At 47.1% G+C, this 17,159-nt stretch overlaps 1 protein-coding gene across 1 annotated transcript in view; it reads right to left on the reverse strand.

Annotated features, from left to right (window-relative positions):
* LOC115459145 (armadillo repeat-containing protein 4-like) overlaps positions 1–17,159 on the reverse strand; it is a 102,800-nt gene that overhangs the window by 45,204 nt on the left and 40,437 nt on the right. Inside the window, exon 3 of the mRNA XM_030189019.1 lies at positions 2,938–3,084. Within this exon, the coding sequence (XP_030044879.1) occupies positions 2,938–3,045 (108 nt within the window). The 5' untranslated portion in view covers positions 3,046–3,084. The remainder of the gene's footprint in view (positions 1–2,937; positions 3,085–17,159) is intronic.

The following is a 17,159-nucleotide window of genomic DNA, read 5'->3' on the forward strand; positions in this document are numbered from 1 at the left end:
ATTAACGTCTCCCAGCTCAAGGGCGGCCCAAGAAGAAGCCGTCCGAGCAGAGTGGCCGGCCAAGATGGCGGAGGCGAGCAGCGGGGGATGGGCGTTTATGGCGGGAAAAACCGCCGCACCGGAGGAAGACCCGGGACACTGACCGGCCTCCGAACTGACACCCAACAAGGGCGAATCAGACTTTAAGACCCCCGCATCCCCGCTAACAGCGCACACGCGGTCCGGGGAGCGATTCTTCGTGCCCTCGCCCTCCGACACCATAGGCCACGTGGAAATCGATCGGGGAACCCCCTGCCCGCTATAAAAAGGTAAAAATTACTTGCTTCTCACTCCGAGCTGTAACGACCTGATGTCCCAATGAGTAGCTGCAATAAACATTTAAATAAACGTCGAAATAAACGCCCTTAAGGACGTCCAAAATTTTTTTTTTTTTTTTTAACGGAGCCAGCGGGAGGGGGGAGAAAAGGAGGGACCTGGCGCCACCAGGTTTGCACTTGCTCAAGAAGAGCCCTCAACCCCAGGTACTCAACAAAACCTAAAAATTAGGCTTGGAGACCTAGCCAGAGCTGCTGCTGTGTGTGACCACCACCTGCTGAGATAGAGAACATACTGAGGAGTTTCCGGCAGCACATGACCACATATAGGGAGGCAAAAGGATTGCTCTCTATCTCCACCTGCTGGTAGATGGACACAACCCACCAGTCTATGGACTGATCAGCATGATGAAATGGAATAGCTCCAAGTTAACTTGTCTATCTGCTGAGTGCTAGGGGGATAGAGAAAATTGCTGCTGCAAAATGCAGACAGCCTCTTCCTACTGGCTGGCCAATCTACAGAGACCAGAAAAGAAAACACTGACATTGAATGAACTCTGCATAGCAAGGATAATTCAGACAGCACAGATCACTGGAACTTTTATGATGTTACATCCAAATTAAATGTACAGGCCCTTTCAAGAGGATGCACCCACTAGCCTGAGATCAGGAAAATAATCTTCAGATTAGATCAAATCCTTCAGATCTATGTTTGGATTACAAGGACTATTCAGATTTAGAATCATATTCTAAGAATGGAGCTGAAGGCATCAGTTCTAGAATTATGGCCTCATAACTCTTTGGCTATTAGGGTCCTCCAAGGGAGAACTAATAACAGTTGATAATTGAAAAATAGAAAATTGTCACAGCTACCACTCTAAAAGGGAAGATGAGCTTTGCTCTTGACACAGCCATTTTGGAGATGGATATGACAATTTCTCATTCTCCCTGCTCTCAGATTAACACACTGACAGAGATCAGAGTAAATGCTTCATGGTCTTCTTTCAATATTGGAATGGTTTCCTCAGAGTTGATTGTAAGTCTAAGAAACCACAACACTAAAGCAGTGAGAGCTTTCTAATCCTGCATTCCAATCTCATTGCCAAGTAGGGCACTCCTAGGTTTTCTGGTACCACACAGCTGATGGACTATAGCTACAACTCTTTTACAGTAATGATTCCCTGAACTCTCAAATGATGGAATGGTAGAACAAAAAGTGACAACTGGTTCTGAACTGAACTTTGCTCAGTTCAGAGATATGATTAGAGCCACATATTAGTTCACAAAGAAATATATTAGGCAGCTGATAGCCTGCTACATGGCTATGCCCCTGATGAGAGAGACTGACCCCTAGAAAATTAAAAAGGGTGCTGGGATGCCAGGAAGGCATTCCTAACATTTAGAAGGCTAAGAGGTCAAATAGTTGGATGGATCCTGGTGCAGACGCATGAGCTCTGATTTCAAGGTGTTATGTTGACACATTAGTCTGAAGCTGATCATAAAGTGAAGAATTATCAAATTATTGTGTGTGAAAAGGAAGACTGACATTAACTTAAACCCTGGACTGGATTTATGGGCTCCATTAAAGCCTTCCTCAGTTGTGAATGTTTGTAGTCTTGTTCTTAGTTACCTATTCTTTTGTGCTGGCAGTAAGTGTAATCTAAGTTCTACTTATATTCAAGCATTCATGTAAATAAATCAGCATTTTATCAAACATTGTTAGTAGCTGATGACTGCAGAGATTCCTAGTCTGACACTGAACTTGATGGCCATGTGTGGAAAACATGAACAGATAAACACACAAGGATATCATGTTCTGGCCTCGTGATAATCCACAGAGCAACATTTGAAGATACTAGCCTTCATTTCAGTCACTGGAAGGAAAATAGCTAAGGCAAAATGAGAAATATTTGTAGAAAAAAGTGGGCAGGTTGAGGTTACTGAAAACAGGCTGTCTACCAACATTATCCAACCCTCCCCCAAACCCAACACCCCTCCCCCCCCAACAAAAACAATCTTCACGGCCAAGTAACAAATGATAAAATAAACTATAAAATCTAATATAAACCAGTAAACTAATTAAGAAAATTACCAGGTTTTTGGAGAAGCTTAGGATACCCATAATGTGAAGAGAAACCTGTGCTGAAGATGGCAGAGAGGAAGAAAAAAAAAAGGCCAGCATCACTATGCAAAAAAATAGATTGAGGAAGTCCCATGCCGAAGCAGCTGTGTGCAAAGTTCTGTGCATGCCCAGAAAAGCCTTGGCTTTTTCAGAGCTTTTCAGAAAATGCTTTAGCACAAAAGCACAGTCAGTTAAGGTCACCTCATTAATGTGGCTGATTCATCCTGCTCTTCTATGGAGAAAATAAAGTATGTGTGGACCCCTACAGTTCGACAGATTCATTAAGGCTGGACACAGAAAACTTATAAATGATGCCACTTATCAAATTAGGTATCACAGGTTTATTAGAGCAGTCCTGTCTTATTGTAAGGGGCACCATTAGAAGCAGAAAAAAAACCTACACCATAGTTCTCTTTTAATCTTAGAATCATAACCACTTAATGATAAACACATTTTTCAGTGCCACAAAAAGTATGTTCATACTGAAATAAAAATACTCACTTTGCATTTGATTTCTTCAGTATCAAGCAAGTTAATGAGCACATCAAGGCCTCCAACATCTCTGATTGCCCACTGACATGTTTCCTGAGCCAAGTTAAAATCTTTCATTGAGCACAAGGCAATTACAGTAGCAGTCTGGTTACCACCCTAAAACGATAATCAATCTCTGTGTGAGACCCTTATTACTATACAATTTTTACACTGGTGCTCTTTTATTCTTAGTATAATGCTACAAATGGACCAATGAGAACTCATCAAAGTGTGAATTTCATATTTTTATTACACCTAAGATGATGGAAGGGGAAACAAGAATATTCCTTACTCTAGATATGGAAGTTCTTATTAAATATTGAATCATATATATTCTGAACAATCTTACAAAAGACTCGGATATTCAATGTTTACAATATTAACTATTTAGTTATAGAAAATTAGAAAGTTGTGTATGTTGTGTCTATTTATCTTATAACAGGCTGCCTATGCGTGAGGCCATGTAGGCGCCTATTTTAAGCCTATTTAAAAATGACACATGGGCACCTAAGTATCTTTAGACACAATACTGGGGTAAACAGTAAAAATCTCACCTAGATTGAAACTGCAAGCATTTATGCCTGTTCAGGGGCAGTTGTAAATGTTAACATTTAAAGTATGTGGTTATTTTATAAAATATTTGTGTAAATCATGACTCTACCCAAACTCCATCCTGAACACTCCTATATTAAGATTGCATAAAAATACAGGCCTTCTCACCACCGCATGCACTTTTACATATGTAACCCCTGCCATTGTTTTATAAAAGCTCTTTTATGTGTAAAATGGCCTTTATGTGCAAAAAAGCCTTTATAAAATTACCTGAGGAGTGCAGTGGAGGAGTAGCCTAATGGTTAGTACAGTGGGCTGAGAACCTGAGGAACTGGGTTGGATTCCCACTGCAGCTCCTTGTGACTTTGGACAAGTTATTTAACCCTCCATTGCCCCAGATACAAAAAATTTAGATTGTGAGTCCACTAGGACAAGAGATAGTACCTGCATGTAACCAATGTAAACTGCTTTAGTTGTACCACAGAAAGACAGTATATCAAATCCATGACCCTTTACCCCTAATAACTCTCCAACTCCCCCCTGCGCTGTCCCTGACCTGCCCACTTCACCCTTTTGTGCCGATATTCAGCAGCACTAGCTGGTTAAGTGCTATTAAATATCAGCAGTTAGACAGCCACAGGTGATTTAAGTGGGCAGGAGCTTCTTCTGCCCACTTAAATCGCTTTGAATATTAGGTGGTTAAGGTTTTGATAATCCCATCAAAATATAGAATTACTGTATGCAAATCATTTTCCTCCAGATATAGTATTACTCTAAGGAATGCATCTTTCGTATAGGGAATCCCAGAAGATTAAGACTAAATGGTCTATGTACCCAGTCTTTTCCCCAGCAATGGGCAAGCGCAATGGAGTTACATTAGTAAAGAATCATCCTGACATCACTTTGGTGTTCCAAGCATCAAAATCAGAGGAATGCTTAATTTAGAATTAAGGGACAATGTTAAAAATGAGACATGTAGAAAAGGAACTCCATTTAGAGATGGTATAGATTGTGACCACTCAGTATAAACAAAGAGATAGTAGAAAACATATCACAGATAGTGCTACTCAATTTTGATCACACCAGTCAGTCAATTTGTAAATGTCTGTTCAAAAATCCAGGCCTTCACTGCACCCTTAAAATGTTTGAGAGGTAATTCTCCTCTAATGGCCAGAAGGAGGGCATTCCATATTACAGGGGCCTTAAAATAAAATGAACTGTGACGTGTACTTTCTAACTGGGCTGCGCGAGGATTGGGCAAAAACAATGATCATTTAGAGATCTAAGAACCCAGGTTGGTAAATATGGGATCATAAGAGATGATACACAAAACAGTGAAGATGACTCTAAAAAATGAGGTAAACAAAAATGATGAAAAATGAAGATGGTACTCCGATGGTGAAGATTTAAAAAAAGAATTAATCATAAAAGATATACAAAATAGGGGAGAACAGGACTCGACACAGCTGTGTTTCGGCCAGCAAGGCCAGCGTCAGGAGTCTATATAAAACAAATCAAATCATAAATATTAAAATGAGAAAACAGTATGTATGACTAACAAAATGTTTGATAAAACAGACTGATAACTGTGTAAATCCCTTAAATGGTAACAGAACATATACAACTGAAGACACAAGAAACCAAATATTCAAAATTACAAAGAGAAAAGAGAAAAATATTTTTGAACCTGAGAATATTTCAAAAGCATGATGATTGTACATTAACATGATTGCATAGTAGATAAAAATAATATGCAATTAAAATAATGATTAATGAAATAATATGGAACCATAATTTATATATGAAAGTGATATGCAATTAGAAATGATTAATGAAATAGTATGAAACAAGAATATTTGTATGAAACCAGAAAAGGACTACATTTATAATGAACATAATTAATAGCATCAGAGAGGTCTAGCAATAAAGTATCTCTCATATCAAAATTGGGTATCAAACCATAATAGTAAGTCAAGGACTGGATATATAAAAATTATGAACATAATTAGCAGCATCAAAGAAGTCTAGCAATATAGTATTTCTCATATCAAAATTAGGTATCAAACCATAATAATAAAGCAAGGGCTGGATATCTAAAAAAGTTTTACAGATGAGCAACAGTAATGAAAATTAAACAAATTGAATGTAATACAGGAAATAACGTTATACATTGCAGAAGAAATGTGGATGAGTATAAAGAGAATAATAAATAAAAAATATGTAGCAACAAGTAATGCAAAACGTTTCAATTAGACAGTCTATAAATAATAAAAAAAAAGTTTGCATAAATGTAAGATACATAAGACAATTTACCTTTATTGATATATTAAAATTTTTTTTATATAATAATCTTCTCTAGCTGCTATCTACATTAAAACAAATGCAGCATTAGTGGCATGGGGGTGTGTAGTGATGAAATTATAAAATAAAACAACATGAAAATATATTACCTTCTCACTACATCGGTTATCTTTCCCTGTTTTACATTGGATATATTAAATCTAAGAGAAAGTGTAATGAAATATGGATTAAATGATAAAAAACTGAAATGAGGAAGATTTTTATGAACTTTATGAATGATAGAAACATTAAATATCACCTTATTAAAACGTAGATTTAGATTAAATTGAATGCGTCTTTAAAAGCAAGTCTCCGGTTGTCTGAAATTAGAAGAAGTACATATTCTCAGTTGTGTAACGATATATACACCCTTTGTATAGCAAAATACAATATAATTGTAAGCAAAAACGGAGTGGAGAGCATAAAACGAGTGTGAATGTATTTATATAAACTGTATGGATAAGCATAACTCATCCGGGTGATCATGCTAGATTTCACGTCTTGATCAACCAACACCGAAACGGAGATACATTGTTTCTCATTTTAATATTTATGATTTGATTTGTTTTATATTCGCTCCTGACGCAGGCCTTGCTGGCCGAAACACAGCTGTGTCGAGTCCTGTTCTCCCCTATTTTGTATATCTTTTATGATTAATAAATTTTTTAATCTTCACCATCGGAGTACCGTCTTCATTTTTCATCATTTTTGTTTACCTCATTTTTTAGAGTCATCTTCGCTGTTTTGTGTATTGTTGATTTTTGTGAAGATAGTTTTCCTCTGTTTTTTTTTGTACATCGTAAGAGATGACAAATAAACAGGGGAACCTAACCGATATGCTTTAAAAGTCAGTAATAAAAGCTTAAAGGTAATATGGAATGTGACCGTTATCTAGCGATGCTGTTTTAACGCATAACTAATGTGATCCATTTTTTGTAAATTGCATGGAAGGAGCATAGCAATGTTTTGTAACATTTGTAATCTCTTAAGCACATGGCTGGATACCTCAAGGTAACTGATATTACAATAACCCAGCCTGGTGGTGAAAAGAGAGACCAAGGGGTCCTTTATTAAGGTGTGCGGAAAAGTGGCCTGCCTTAGTGTAGACATGTGTATTGGACGCGTGCAAGTCCATTTTTCAGCGCACCTGCAAAAAAGGCTTTTTTTTGGGGGGGGGGGCCGAAATGGACATGTGGCAAAATGAAAATTGGTGCGTATCCATTTTGGGCCTGAGACCTTAACACCACCACTTAGCGGTAAGGTCTCACGCATTAACCAGCAGTAATTGTCAATGCACGTACAATGCCAATTACTGCCCGGTTAGCGATGCATACCCAAAAATATAATATATTTTCCAGTGCACGTAGTGGGCACATAAAAAATGAAATTACTGCCAGGGCCACATGGTAGCTGGGCGGTAGTTCCGAATTGGCACACGTTGGGCGTGCATAGGCACCTACACAGCTTAGTAAAAGGGCCCCCAAGAATGAATGAAAAGCGTCATGAGTAAAGAAAGCTCTAATAGACTGTAATTGTCTTAATATGAGAAAACCAGACTTGCAAACAGCAGAAATGTATGAAGCAAAAGTCAAATGAGAGTCTAGAATGACACCGAGATAACGAAAAGTATATTCTGGAAATACTGATGTACTAAACAAAGATAAGATGTCGTCTGGGTAAGGAAGATGGCCAGAAGTCAGCAGGCTACAGTCTTATCACAATTCAGGGGTGAAATGTCTGGATTGACAAAATCAGTGTGAAAAAGAATTAAAATGTCATCAGCATAGATATGGAAAGAAATTCCAGCCTCTTGTTTATTTTATTTTTTATTGATTTTAAATTCTTTTAACAAGAGTACACTTGTCAACTGAAATACAGCAAGGTAATATTAAGATACAAGAAAAGTAAAATGAAAATAAGTACAAAAGAGAAAAATCAAAGAATATTAGTTCACTTTTAGACCACAATTATTCCGCTTTCTTAGACCACACACTGAGTGAGGGCATTAATGAATTAGAGAAGATTACAAAGAAAAATAATTATAACTTAATTAAGGCTACGTGCAATCCTCCAACACAATTTAAACAGACATTATTTTCGCTGTTTTAAATCTAGAAAGGATTTCAGTTGATCAGGAGAAAAGAAAACATATTTCATCTGACCCAACCGAACAAAGCGAATGCTACATACCTGTAGAAGGTATTCTCCGAGGACAGCAGGCTGATTGTTCTCACTGATGGGTGACGTCCACGGCAGCCCCTCCAATCGGAATCTTCACTAGCAAAAGCCTTTGCTAGCCCTCGTGCGCCGATGCGCACCGCGCATGCGCGGCCGTCTTCCCGCCCGAAACCGGCTCGTACGGGCCAGTCTCATATGTAGCAAGACAAAGACTAGGGAAGACACAACTCCAAAGGGGAGGCGGACGGGTTTGTGAGAACAATCAGCCTGCTGTCCTCGGAGAATACCTTCTACAGGTATGTAGCATTCGCTTTCTCCGAGGACAAGCAGGCTGCTTGTTCTCACTGATGGGGTATCCCTAGCCCCCAGGCTCACTCAAAACAACAACCATGGTCAATTGGGCCTCGCAACGGCGAGGACATAACTGAGATTGACCTAAAAAATTTACCAACTAACTGAGAGTGCAGCCTGGAACAGAACAAACATGGGCCTAGGGGGGTGGAGTTGGATTCTAAACCCCGAACAGATTCTGAAGCACTGACTGCCCGAACCGACTGTCGTGTCGGGTATCCTGCTGCAGGCAGTAATGAGATGTGAATGTGTGGACAGATGACCACGTCGCAGCTTTGCAAATCTCTTCAATAGTGGCTGACTTCAAGTGGGCTACCGACGCTGCCATGGCTCTAACATTATGAGCCGTGACATGACCCTCAAGAGCCAGCCCAGCCTGGGCGTAAGTGAAGGAAATGCAATCTGCTAGCCAACTGGATATGGTGCGTTTTCCTACAGCCACTCCCCTCCTGTTGGGATCAAAAGAAACAAACAATTGGGCGGACTGTCTGTTGGGCTGTGTCCGCTCCAGATAGAAGGCCAATGCTCTCTTGCAGTCCAATGTGTGCAGCTGATGTTCAGCAGGGCAGGAATGAGGACGGGGAAAGAATGTTGGCAAGACAATTGACTGGTTCAGATGGAACTCCGACACAACCTTTGGCAGAAACTTAGGGTGAGTGCGGAGGACTACTCTGTTATGATGAAATTTGGTGTAAGGGGCCTGGGCTACCAGGGCCTGAAGCTCACTGACTCTACGAGCTGAAGTAACTGCCACCAAGAAAATGACCTTCCAGGTCAAGTACTTCAGATGGCAGGAATTCAGTGGCTCAAAAGGAGGTTTCATCAGCTGGGTGAGAACGACATTGAGATCCCGTGACACTGTAGGAGGCTTGACAGGGGGCTTTGACAAAAGCAAACCTCTCATGAAGCGAACAACTAAAGGCTGTCCTGAGATTGGCTTACCTTCCACACGGTAATGGTATGCACTGATTGCACTAAGGTGAACCCTTACAGAGTTGGTCTTGAGACCAGACTCAGACAAGTGCAGAAGGTATTCAAGCAGGGTCTGTGTAGGACAAGAGCGAGGATCTAGGGCCTTGCTGTCACACCAGAAGGCAAACCTCCTCCACAGAAAGAAGTAACTCCTCTTAGTGGAATCTTTCCTGGAAGCAAGCAAGATGCGGGAGACACCCTCTGACAGACCCAAAGAGGCAAAGTCTACGCTCTCAACATCCAGGCCGTGAGAGCCAGGGACTGGAGGTTGGGATGCAGAAGTGCCCCTTCGTCCTGTGTGATGAGGGTCGGAAAACACTCCAATCTCCACGGTTCTTCGGAGGACAACTCCAGAAGAAGAGGGAACCAGATCTGACGCGGCCAAAAAGGAGCAATCAGAATCATGGTGCCTCGGTCTTGCTTGAGTTTCAACAAAGTCTTCCCCACCAGAGGTATGGGAGGTATAAGCATACAGCAGACCCTCCCCCCAATCCAGGAGGAAGGCATCCGATGCCAGTCTGCCGTGGGCCTGAAGCCTGGAACAGAACTGAGGGACTTTGTGGTTGGCTCGAGATGCGAAGAGGTCTACCAAGGGGGTGCCCCACACCTGGAAGATCTGTCGCACTACACGGGAATTGAGCGACCACTCGTGAGGTTGCATAATCCTGCTCAACCTGTCGGCCAGACTGTTGTTTACGCCTGCCAGATATGTGGCTTGGCGCACCATGCCGTGACGGCGAGCCCAGAGCCACATGCTGACGGCTTCCTGACACAGGGGGCGAGATCCGGTGCCCCCCTGCTTGTTGACGTAGTACATGGCAACCTGGTTGTCTGTCTGAATTTGGATAATTTGGTGGGACAGCCGATCTCTGAAAGCCTTCAGAGCGTTCCAGATCGCTCGCAACTCCAGAAGATTGATCTGCAGATCGCGTTCCTGGAGGGACCAGCTTCCTTGGGTGTGAAGCCCATCGACATGAGCTCCCCATCCCAGGAGAGACGCATCCGTGGTCAGCACTTTTTGTGGCTGAGGAATTTGGAAAGGACGTCCCAGAGTCAAATTGGACCAAATCGTCCACCAATACAGGGATTTGAGAAAACTCGTGGACAGGTGGATCACGTCTTCTAGATCCCCAGCAGCCTGAAACCACTGGGAAGCTAGGGTCCATTGAGCAGATCTCATGTGAAGGCAGGCCATGGGAGTCACATGGACTGTGGAGACCATGTGGCCCAGCAATCTCAACATCTGCCGAGCTGTGATCTGCTGTGACACTCGCACCCGCGAGACGAGGGACAACAAGTTGTTGGCTCTCGCCTCTGGGAGATAGGCGCGAGCCATCCGAGAATCCAGCAGGGCTCCTATGAATTCGAGTTTCTGCACTGGGAGAAGATGGGACTTTGGATAATTTATCACAAACCCCAGTAGCTCCAGGAGGCGAATAGTCATCTGCATGGACTGCAGGGCTCCTGCCTCGGATGTGTTCTTCACCAGCCAATCGTCGAGATATGGGAACACGTGCACCCCCAGCCTGCGAAGTGCCGCTGCTACTACAGCCAAGCACTTCGTGAACACCCTGGGCGCAGAGGCGAGCCCAAAGGGTAGCACACAGTACTGGAAGTGACGTGTGCCCAGCTGAAATCGCAGATACTGTCTGTGAGCTGGCAGTATCGGGATGTGAGTGTAGGCGTCCTTCAAGTCCAGAGAGCATAGCCAATCGTTTTCCTGAATCATGGGAAGAAGGGTGCCCAGGGAAAGCATCCTGAACTTTTCTTTGACCAGATGTTTGTTCAGGGCCCTTAGGTCTAGGATGGGACGCATCCCCCCTGTTTTCTTTTCCACAAGGAAGTACCTGGAATAGAATCCCAGCCCTTCTTGCCCGGATGGCACGGGCTCGACCGCATTGGCGCTGAGAAGGGCGGAGAGTTCCTCTGCAAGTACCTGCTTGTGCTGGAAGCTGTAAGACTGAGCTCCCGGTGGACAATTTGGAGGTTTTGAGGCCAAATTGAGGGTGTATCCTTGCCGGACTATTTGGAGAACCCACTGATCGGAGGTTATGAGAGGCCACCTTTGGTGAAAAGCTTTCAACCTCCCTCCGACTGGCAGGTCGCCCGACGCTGACACTTGGATGTCGGCTATGCTCTGCTGGAGCCAGTCAAAAGCTCGTCCCTTGCTTTTGCTGGGGAGCCGAGGGGCCTTGCTGAGGCGCACGCTGCTGATGAGAGCGAGCGCGCTGGGGCTTAGCCTGGGCCGCAGGCTGTCGAGAAGGAGGATTGTACCTACGCTTGCCAGAAGAGTAGGGAACAGTCTTCCTTCCCCCAAAAAATCTTCTACCTGTAGAGGTAGAGGCTGAAGGCTGCCGGCGGGAGAACTTGTCGAATGCGGTGTCCCGCTGGTGGAGCTGCTCTACCACCTGCTCGACTTTTTCTCCAAAAATGTAATCCGCACGGCAAGGCGAGTCCGCAATCCGCTGCTGGATTCTATTCTCCAGGTCGGAGGCACGCAGCCATGAGAGTCTGCGCATCACCACACCTTGAGCAGCGGCCCTGGACGCAACATCAAAAGTGTCATACACCCCTCTGGCCAGGAATTTTCTGCACGCCTTCAGCTGCCTGACCACCTCCTGAAATGGCTTGGCTTGCTCAGGGGGGAGCGCATCCACCAAGCCCGCCAACTGCCGCACATTGTTCCGCATGTGTATGCTCGTGTAGAGCTGGTAAGACTGAATTTTGGCCACGAGCATAGAAGAATGGTAGGCCTTCCTCCCAAAGGAGTCCAAGGTTCTAGAGTCCTTGCCCAGGGGCGCCGAAGCATGCTCCCTAGAACTCTTGGCCTTCTTTAGGGCCAAATCCACAACTTCAGAGTCGTGAGGCAACTGAGTGCGCATCAGCTCTGGGTCCCCATGGATCCGGTACTGGGACTCAATCTTCTTGGGAATGTGGGGGTTAGTTAAAGGCTTGGTCCAGTTCGCCAGCAATGTCTTTTTTAGGACATGATGCATGGGTACTGTGGACGCTTCCTTAGGTGGAGAAGGATAGTCCAGGAGCTCAAACATTTCAGCCCTGGGCTCGTCCTCCACAACCACCGGGAAGGGGATGGCCGTAGACATCTCCCGGACAAAGGAAGCGAAAGACAGACTCTCGGGAGGAGAAAGCTGTCTTTCAGGAGAGGGAGTGGGATCAGAAGGAAGACCCTCAGACTCCTCGTCAGAGAAATATCTGATGTCTCCTTCGTCTTCCCACGAGGCCTCACCCTCGGTGTCAGACACAAGTTCACGAACCTGTGTCTGCAACCGTGCCCGGCTCGACTCCGTGGAACCACGGCCACGGTGGGGGCGTCGAGAGGTAGACTCCCTCGCCCGCACCGGCGAAGCTCCCTCCGTTGACGTAGTCGGGGAGCCTTCCTGGGAGGCGACCGCAGTCGACGCCGGAGACCTCACCCCGGGCGATGGACCAGCCGGCGCCATGCTCGACGGTACCAGTGGCGCAAGCACCACCGGTACCGGAGGGGTAGGGCGCAACAGCTCTCCCAGGATCTCTGGGAGAACGGCCCGGAGGCTCTCGTTCAGAGCGGCTGCAGAAAAAGGCATGGAGGTCGATGCAGGCGTCGATGTCAGATTCTGTTCCGGGCGTGGAGGCTGTTCCGGGCTGTCCAGAGTGGAGCGCATCGACACCTCTTGGACAGAGGGTGAGCGGTCCTCTCGGTGCCGATGTCTGCTGGGTGCCGAGTCCCTCGGCGACCCAGAGCTCTCGGTGCCGACACGGGAAGGGGACCGGTGACGATGCTTCTTCGATTTTTTGGAACGAAGCACGTCACCGGAGCGTCCCGGCACCGACGAGGAGGACGTAGAATCCAGCCGTCTCTTCCTCGGGGCCGATGCCGAAGGTCGGTCTCGGGGGGGGCTGTACCGCAGGAGCCCTCAGGGTAGGGGGAGACCCACCCGAAGGCTCACCGCCACCAGCAGGGGAATGGACAGCCCTCACCTGCACTCCAGACGAAGCACCACCATCCGACGACATCAGCAGACGAGGTCCCGGTACCACCGACGTCGATACAGTCGTCCGATGTCTCAGCGCCGACGCAGAGGGTCGATGCCTCGATACACTCGATGCACTGGCAGCCGAGGATGAAGGTCTGGACGCTGAAGACGTCGATGCACTCGATACCCCCGGTGCCGATGCCGACAAAGAGCCCGAGAAAGTGAATGATACATACCTGTAGCAGGTGTTCTCCAAGGACAGCAGGCTGATTGTTCTCACGACTGGGTGACGTCCGCGGCAGCCCCCACCAACCGGAAAAGGCTTCGCGGGACGGTCGGCACGCAGGGTACGCCCACCGCGCATGCGCGGCCGTCTTCCTGCCCGTGCGCGACCGCTCCCGCCAGTTGAATGACAAGCAATAAAATATGAAACACAACTCCAAAGGGGAGGAGGGAGGGTAGGTGAGAACAATCAGCCTGCTGTCCTCGGAGAACACCTGCTACAGGTATGTATCATTCACTTTCTCCGAGGACAAGCAGGCTGCTTGTTCTCACGACTGGGGTATCCCTAGCTTTCAGGCTCACTCAAAACAAGAACCCAGGTCAATTGAACCTCGCAACGGCGAGGGTACAACAGAAATTGACCTACGAAGAACAACTAACTGAGAGTGCAGCCTGACCAGAATAAATTCGGGTCCTGGAGGGTGGAGTTGGATTTACACCCCAAACAGATTCTGCAGCACCGACTGCCCGAACCGACTGTCGCGTCGGGTATCCTGCTGGAGGCAGTAATGTGATGTGAATGTGTGGACAGATGACCACGTCGCAGCCTTGCAAATCTCTTCAATAGTGGCTGACTTCAAGTGGGCCACTGACGCTGCCATGGCTCTGACACTATGAGCCGTGACATGACCCTCAAGAGCCAGCCCAGCCTGGGCGTAAGTGAAGGAAATGCAATCTGCTAGCCAATTGGAGATGGTGCGTTTCCCGACAGCGACCCCTAGCCTGTTAGGGTCGAAAGAAACAAACAATTGGGCGGACTGTCTGTGGGGCTGTGTCCGCTCCAAGTAGAAGGCCAATGCTCTCTTGCAGTCCAATGTGTGCAACTGACGTTCAGCAGGGCGGGTATGCGGCCTGGGGAAGAATGTTGGCAAGACAATTGACTGGTTAAGATGGAACTCCGACACCACCTTCGGCAGGAACTTTGGGTGGGTGCGGAGCACTACTCTGTTGTGATGAAATTTGGTATACGGAGCATGAGCTACCAGGGCTTGAAGCTCACTGACCCTACGAGCTGAAGTAACTGCCACCAAGAAAATGACCTTCCAGGTCAAGTACTTCAGATGGCAGGAATTCAGTGGCTCAAAAGGAGGTTTCATCAGCTGGGTGAGGACGACGTTGAGATCCCATGACACTGTAGGAGGCTTGATAGGGGGCTTTGACAAAAGCAAGCCTCTCATGAATCGAACGACTAAAGGCTCTCCAGAGATGGCTTTACCTTCCACACGATAATGGTAAGCACTAATCGCACTAAGGTGATTCCTTACTGAGTTGGTCTTGAGGCCAGACTCTGATAAGTGCAGAAGGTACTCAAGCAGGTTCTGTGCAGGGCAAGAACGAGGTTCTAGGGCCTTGCTCTCACACCAAACGACAAACCTCCTCCACTTGAAAAAGTAACTCTTTTTAGTGGAATCCTTCCTAGAGGCAAGCAAGACCCGGGAGACACCCTCAGACAGACCCAACGCAGCGAAGTCTACGCCCTCAACATCCAGGCCGTGAGAGCCAGGGATTGAAGGTTGGGGTGCAGCAACGCTCCGTCGTTCTGCGAAATGAGAGTCGGAAAACACTCCAATCTCCACGGTTCTTCTGAGGACAACTCCAGAAGAAGAGGGAACCAGATCTGACGGGGCCAAAAGGGCGCTATCAGAATCATGGTGCCGCGGTCTTGCTTGAGCTTCAGTAAGGTCTTCCCCACCAAAGGTATGGGAGGATAAGCATACAGGAGGCCGGTCCCCCAATGAAGGAGAAAGGCATCTGACGCTAGCCTGCCGTGTGTCTGAAGTCTGGAACAGAACAGAGGCAGCTTGTGGTTGGTCTGAGAGGCGAAAAGATCCACCGAGGGGGTGCCCCACTCTCGGAAGATCTTGCGTACCACTCTGGAATGGAGCGACCACTCGTGCGGTTGCATGACTCTGCTCAGTCTGTTGGCCAGACTGTTGTTTACGCCTGCCAGGTACGTGGCTTGGAGGAGCATGCCAAACCGGCACGCCCAACGCCACATCCCGACGGCTTCCTGACACAGGGGGCGAGATCCGGTGCCCCCCTGCTTGTTGACGTAATACATTGCAACCTGATTGTCTGTCCGAATTTGGATAATTTGGTAGGACAGCCGATCTCTGAAAGCCTTCAGTGCGTTCCAGATCGCTCGGAGCTCCAGGAGGTTGATCTGCAGATCCATTTCCTGGAGGGACCACAGGCCCTGGGTGTGAAGCCCATCGACATGAGCTCCCCACCCCAGGCGAGATGCATCCGTCGTCAGCACTTTCGTGGGCTGCGGAATTTGGAATGGACGTCCCAGGGTCAAATTGGTCCGGATGGTCCACCAGAGCAGTGAAGTGCGGCAACTGGTGGAGAGGCGGATGACATCTTCTAGATTCCCGGTGGCTTGGAACCACTGGGAAGCTAGGGTCCATTGAGCAGATCTCATGTGAAGACGAGCCATGGGAGTCACATGAACTGTGGAGGCCATATGACCCAGAAGTCTCAACATCTGCCGAGCTGTGACCTGCTGAGACGCTCTGGTCTGCGAAGCGAGGGACAGGAGGTTGTTGGCCCTCGCTTCGGGAAGGAAGGCCTGAGCCGTCTGGGTATTCAGCAGAGCTCCTATGAATTCCAAAGACTGGGTGGGCTGGAGATGGGACTTTGGGTAATTTATCACAAATCCCAGCAGCTCCAGGAGTTGAATAGTGCACTGCATGGACCGGAGGGCTCCTGCCTCCGAGGTGTTCTTGACCAGCCAATCGTCGAGATATGGGAACACGTGCACTCCCAGCCTGAGTAGGTACGCCGCCACCACCACGAGGCACTTTGTAAACACTCGTGGAGCGGAGGCGAGCCCAAAGGGCAGCACACAGTACTGAAAGTGTCGTGCGCCCAGGCGGAATCTGAGATACTGTCTGTGAGCTGGCAGTATCGGGATGTGAGTATATGCATCCTTTAAATCCAGGGAACATAGCCAATCGTTTTTCTGAATCATTGGCAGAAGGGTGCCCAAGGAAAGCATCCTGAACTTTTCTTTGACCAGGAATTTGTTCAGGCCTCTCAGGTCTAGGATGGGACGCATCCCCCCTGTTTTCTTTTCCACAAGGAAGTACCTGGAATAGAATCCCTGCCCTTCCTGCCCGGGTGGTACGGGCTCGACCGCATTGGCGCTGAGAAGGGCGGAGAGTTCCTCTGCAAGTACCTGCTTGTGATGGGAGCTGAAGGATTGAGCTCCCGGAGGACAATTTGGAGGCAGGGAGGTCAAATTCAGGGCGTATCCGCACCGCACTATTTGGAGAACCCACTGGTCGGAGGTTATGAGAGGCCACCTTTGGTGAAATTATTTCAACCTCCCCCCGACCGGCAGATCGTCCGGTACGGACACTTTGAGGGCGGCTATGTTCCCGTGGATCCAGTCAAAAGCCCGTCCCTGGCTTTTGCTGTGGAGGCGCAGGGGGCTGCTTAGGCGCACGCTGTTGACGGGAACGAGCGCGCTGGGGCTGTCCCTGTGCCTGACGAGGCCTTCGGGCCGGCTGGTTGTACCTACGCTTTGCAAAAGAATAG

The sequence above is a fragment of the Microcaecilia unicolor genome, unplaced genomic scaffold (assembly GCF_901765095.1).
Source record: "Microcaecilia unicolor unplaced genomic scaffold, aMicUni1.1, whole genome shotgun sequence".
Lineage (NCBI taxonomy): Eukaryota > Metazoa > Chordata > Amphibia > Gymnophiona > Siphonopidae > Microcaecilia > Microcaecilia unicolor.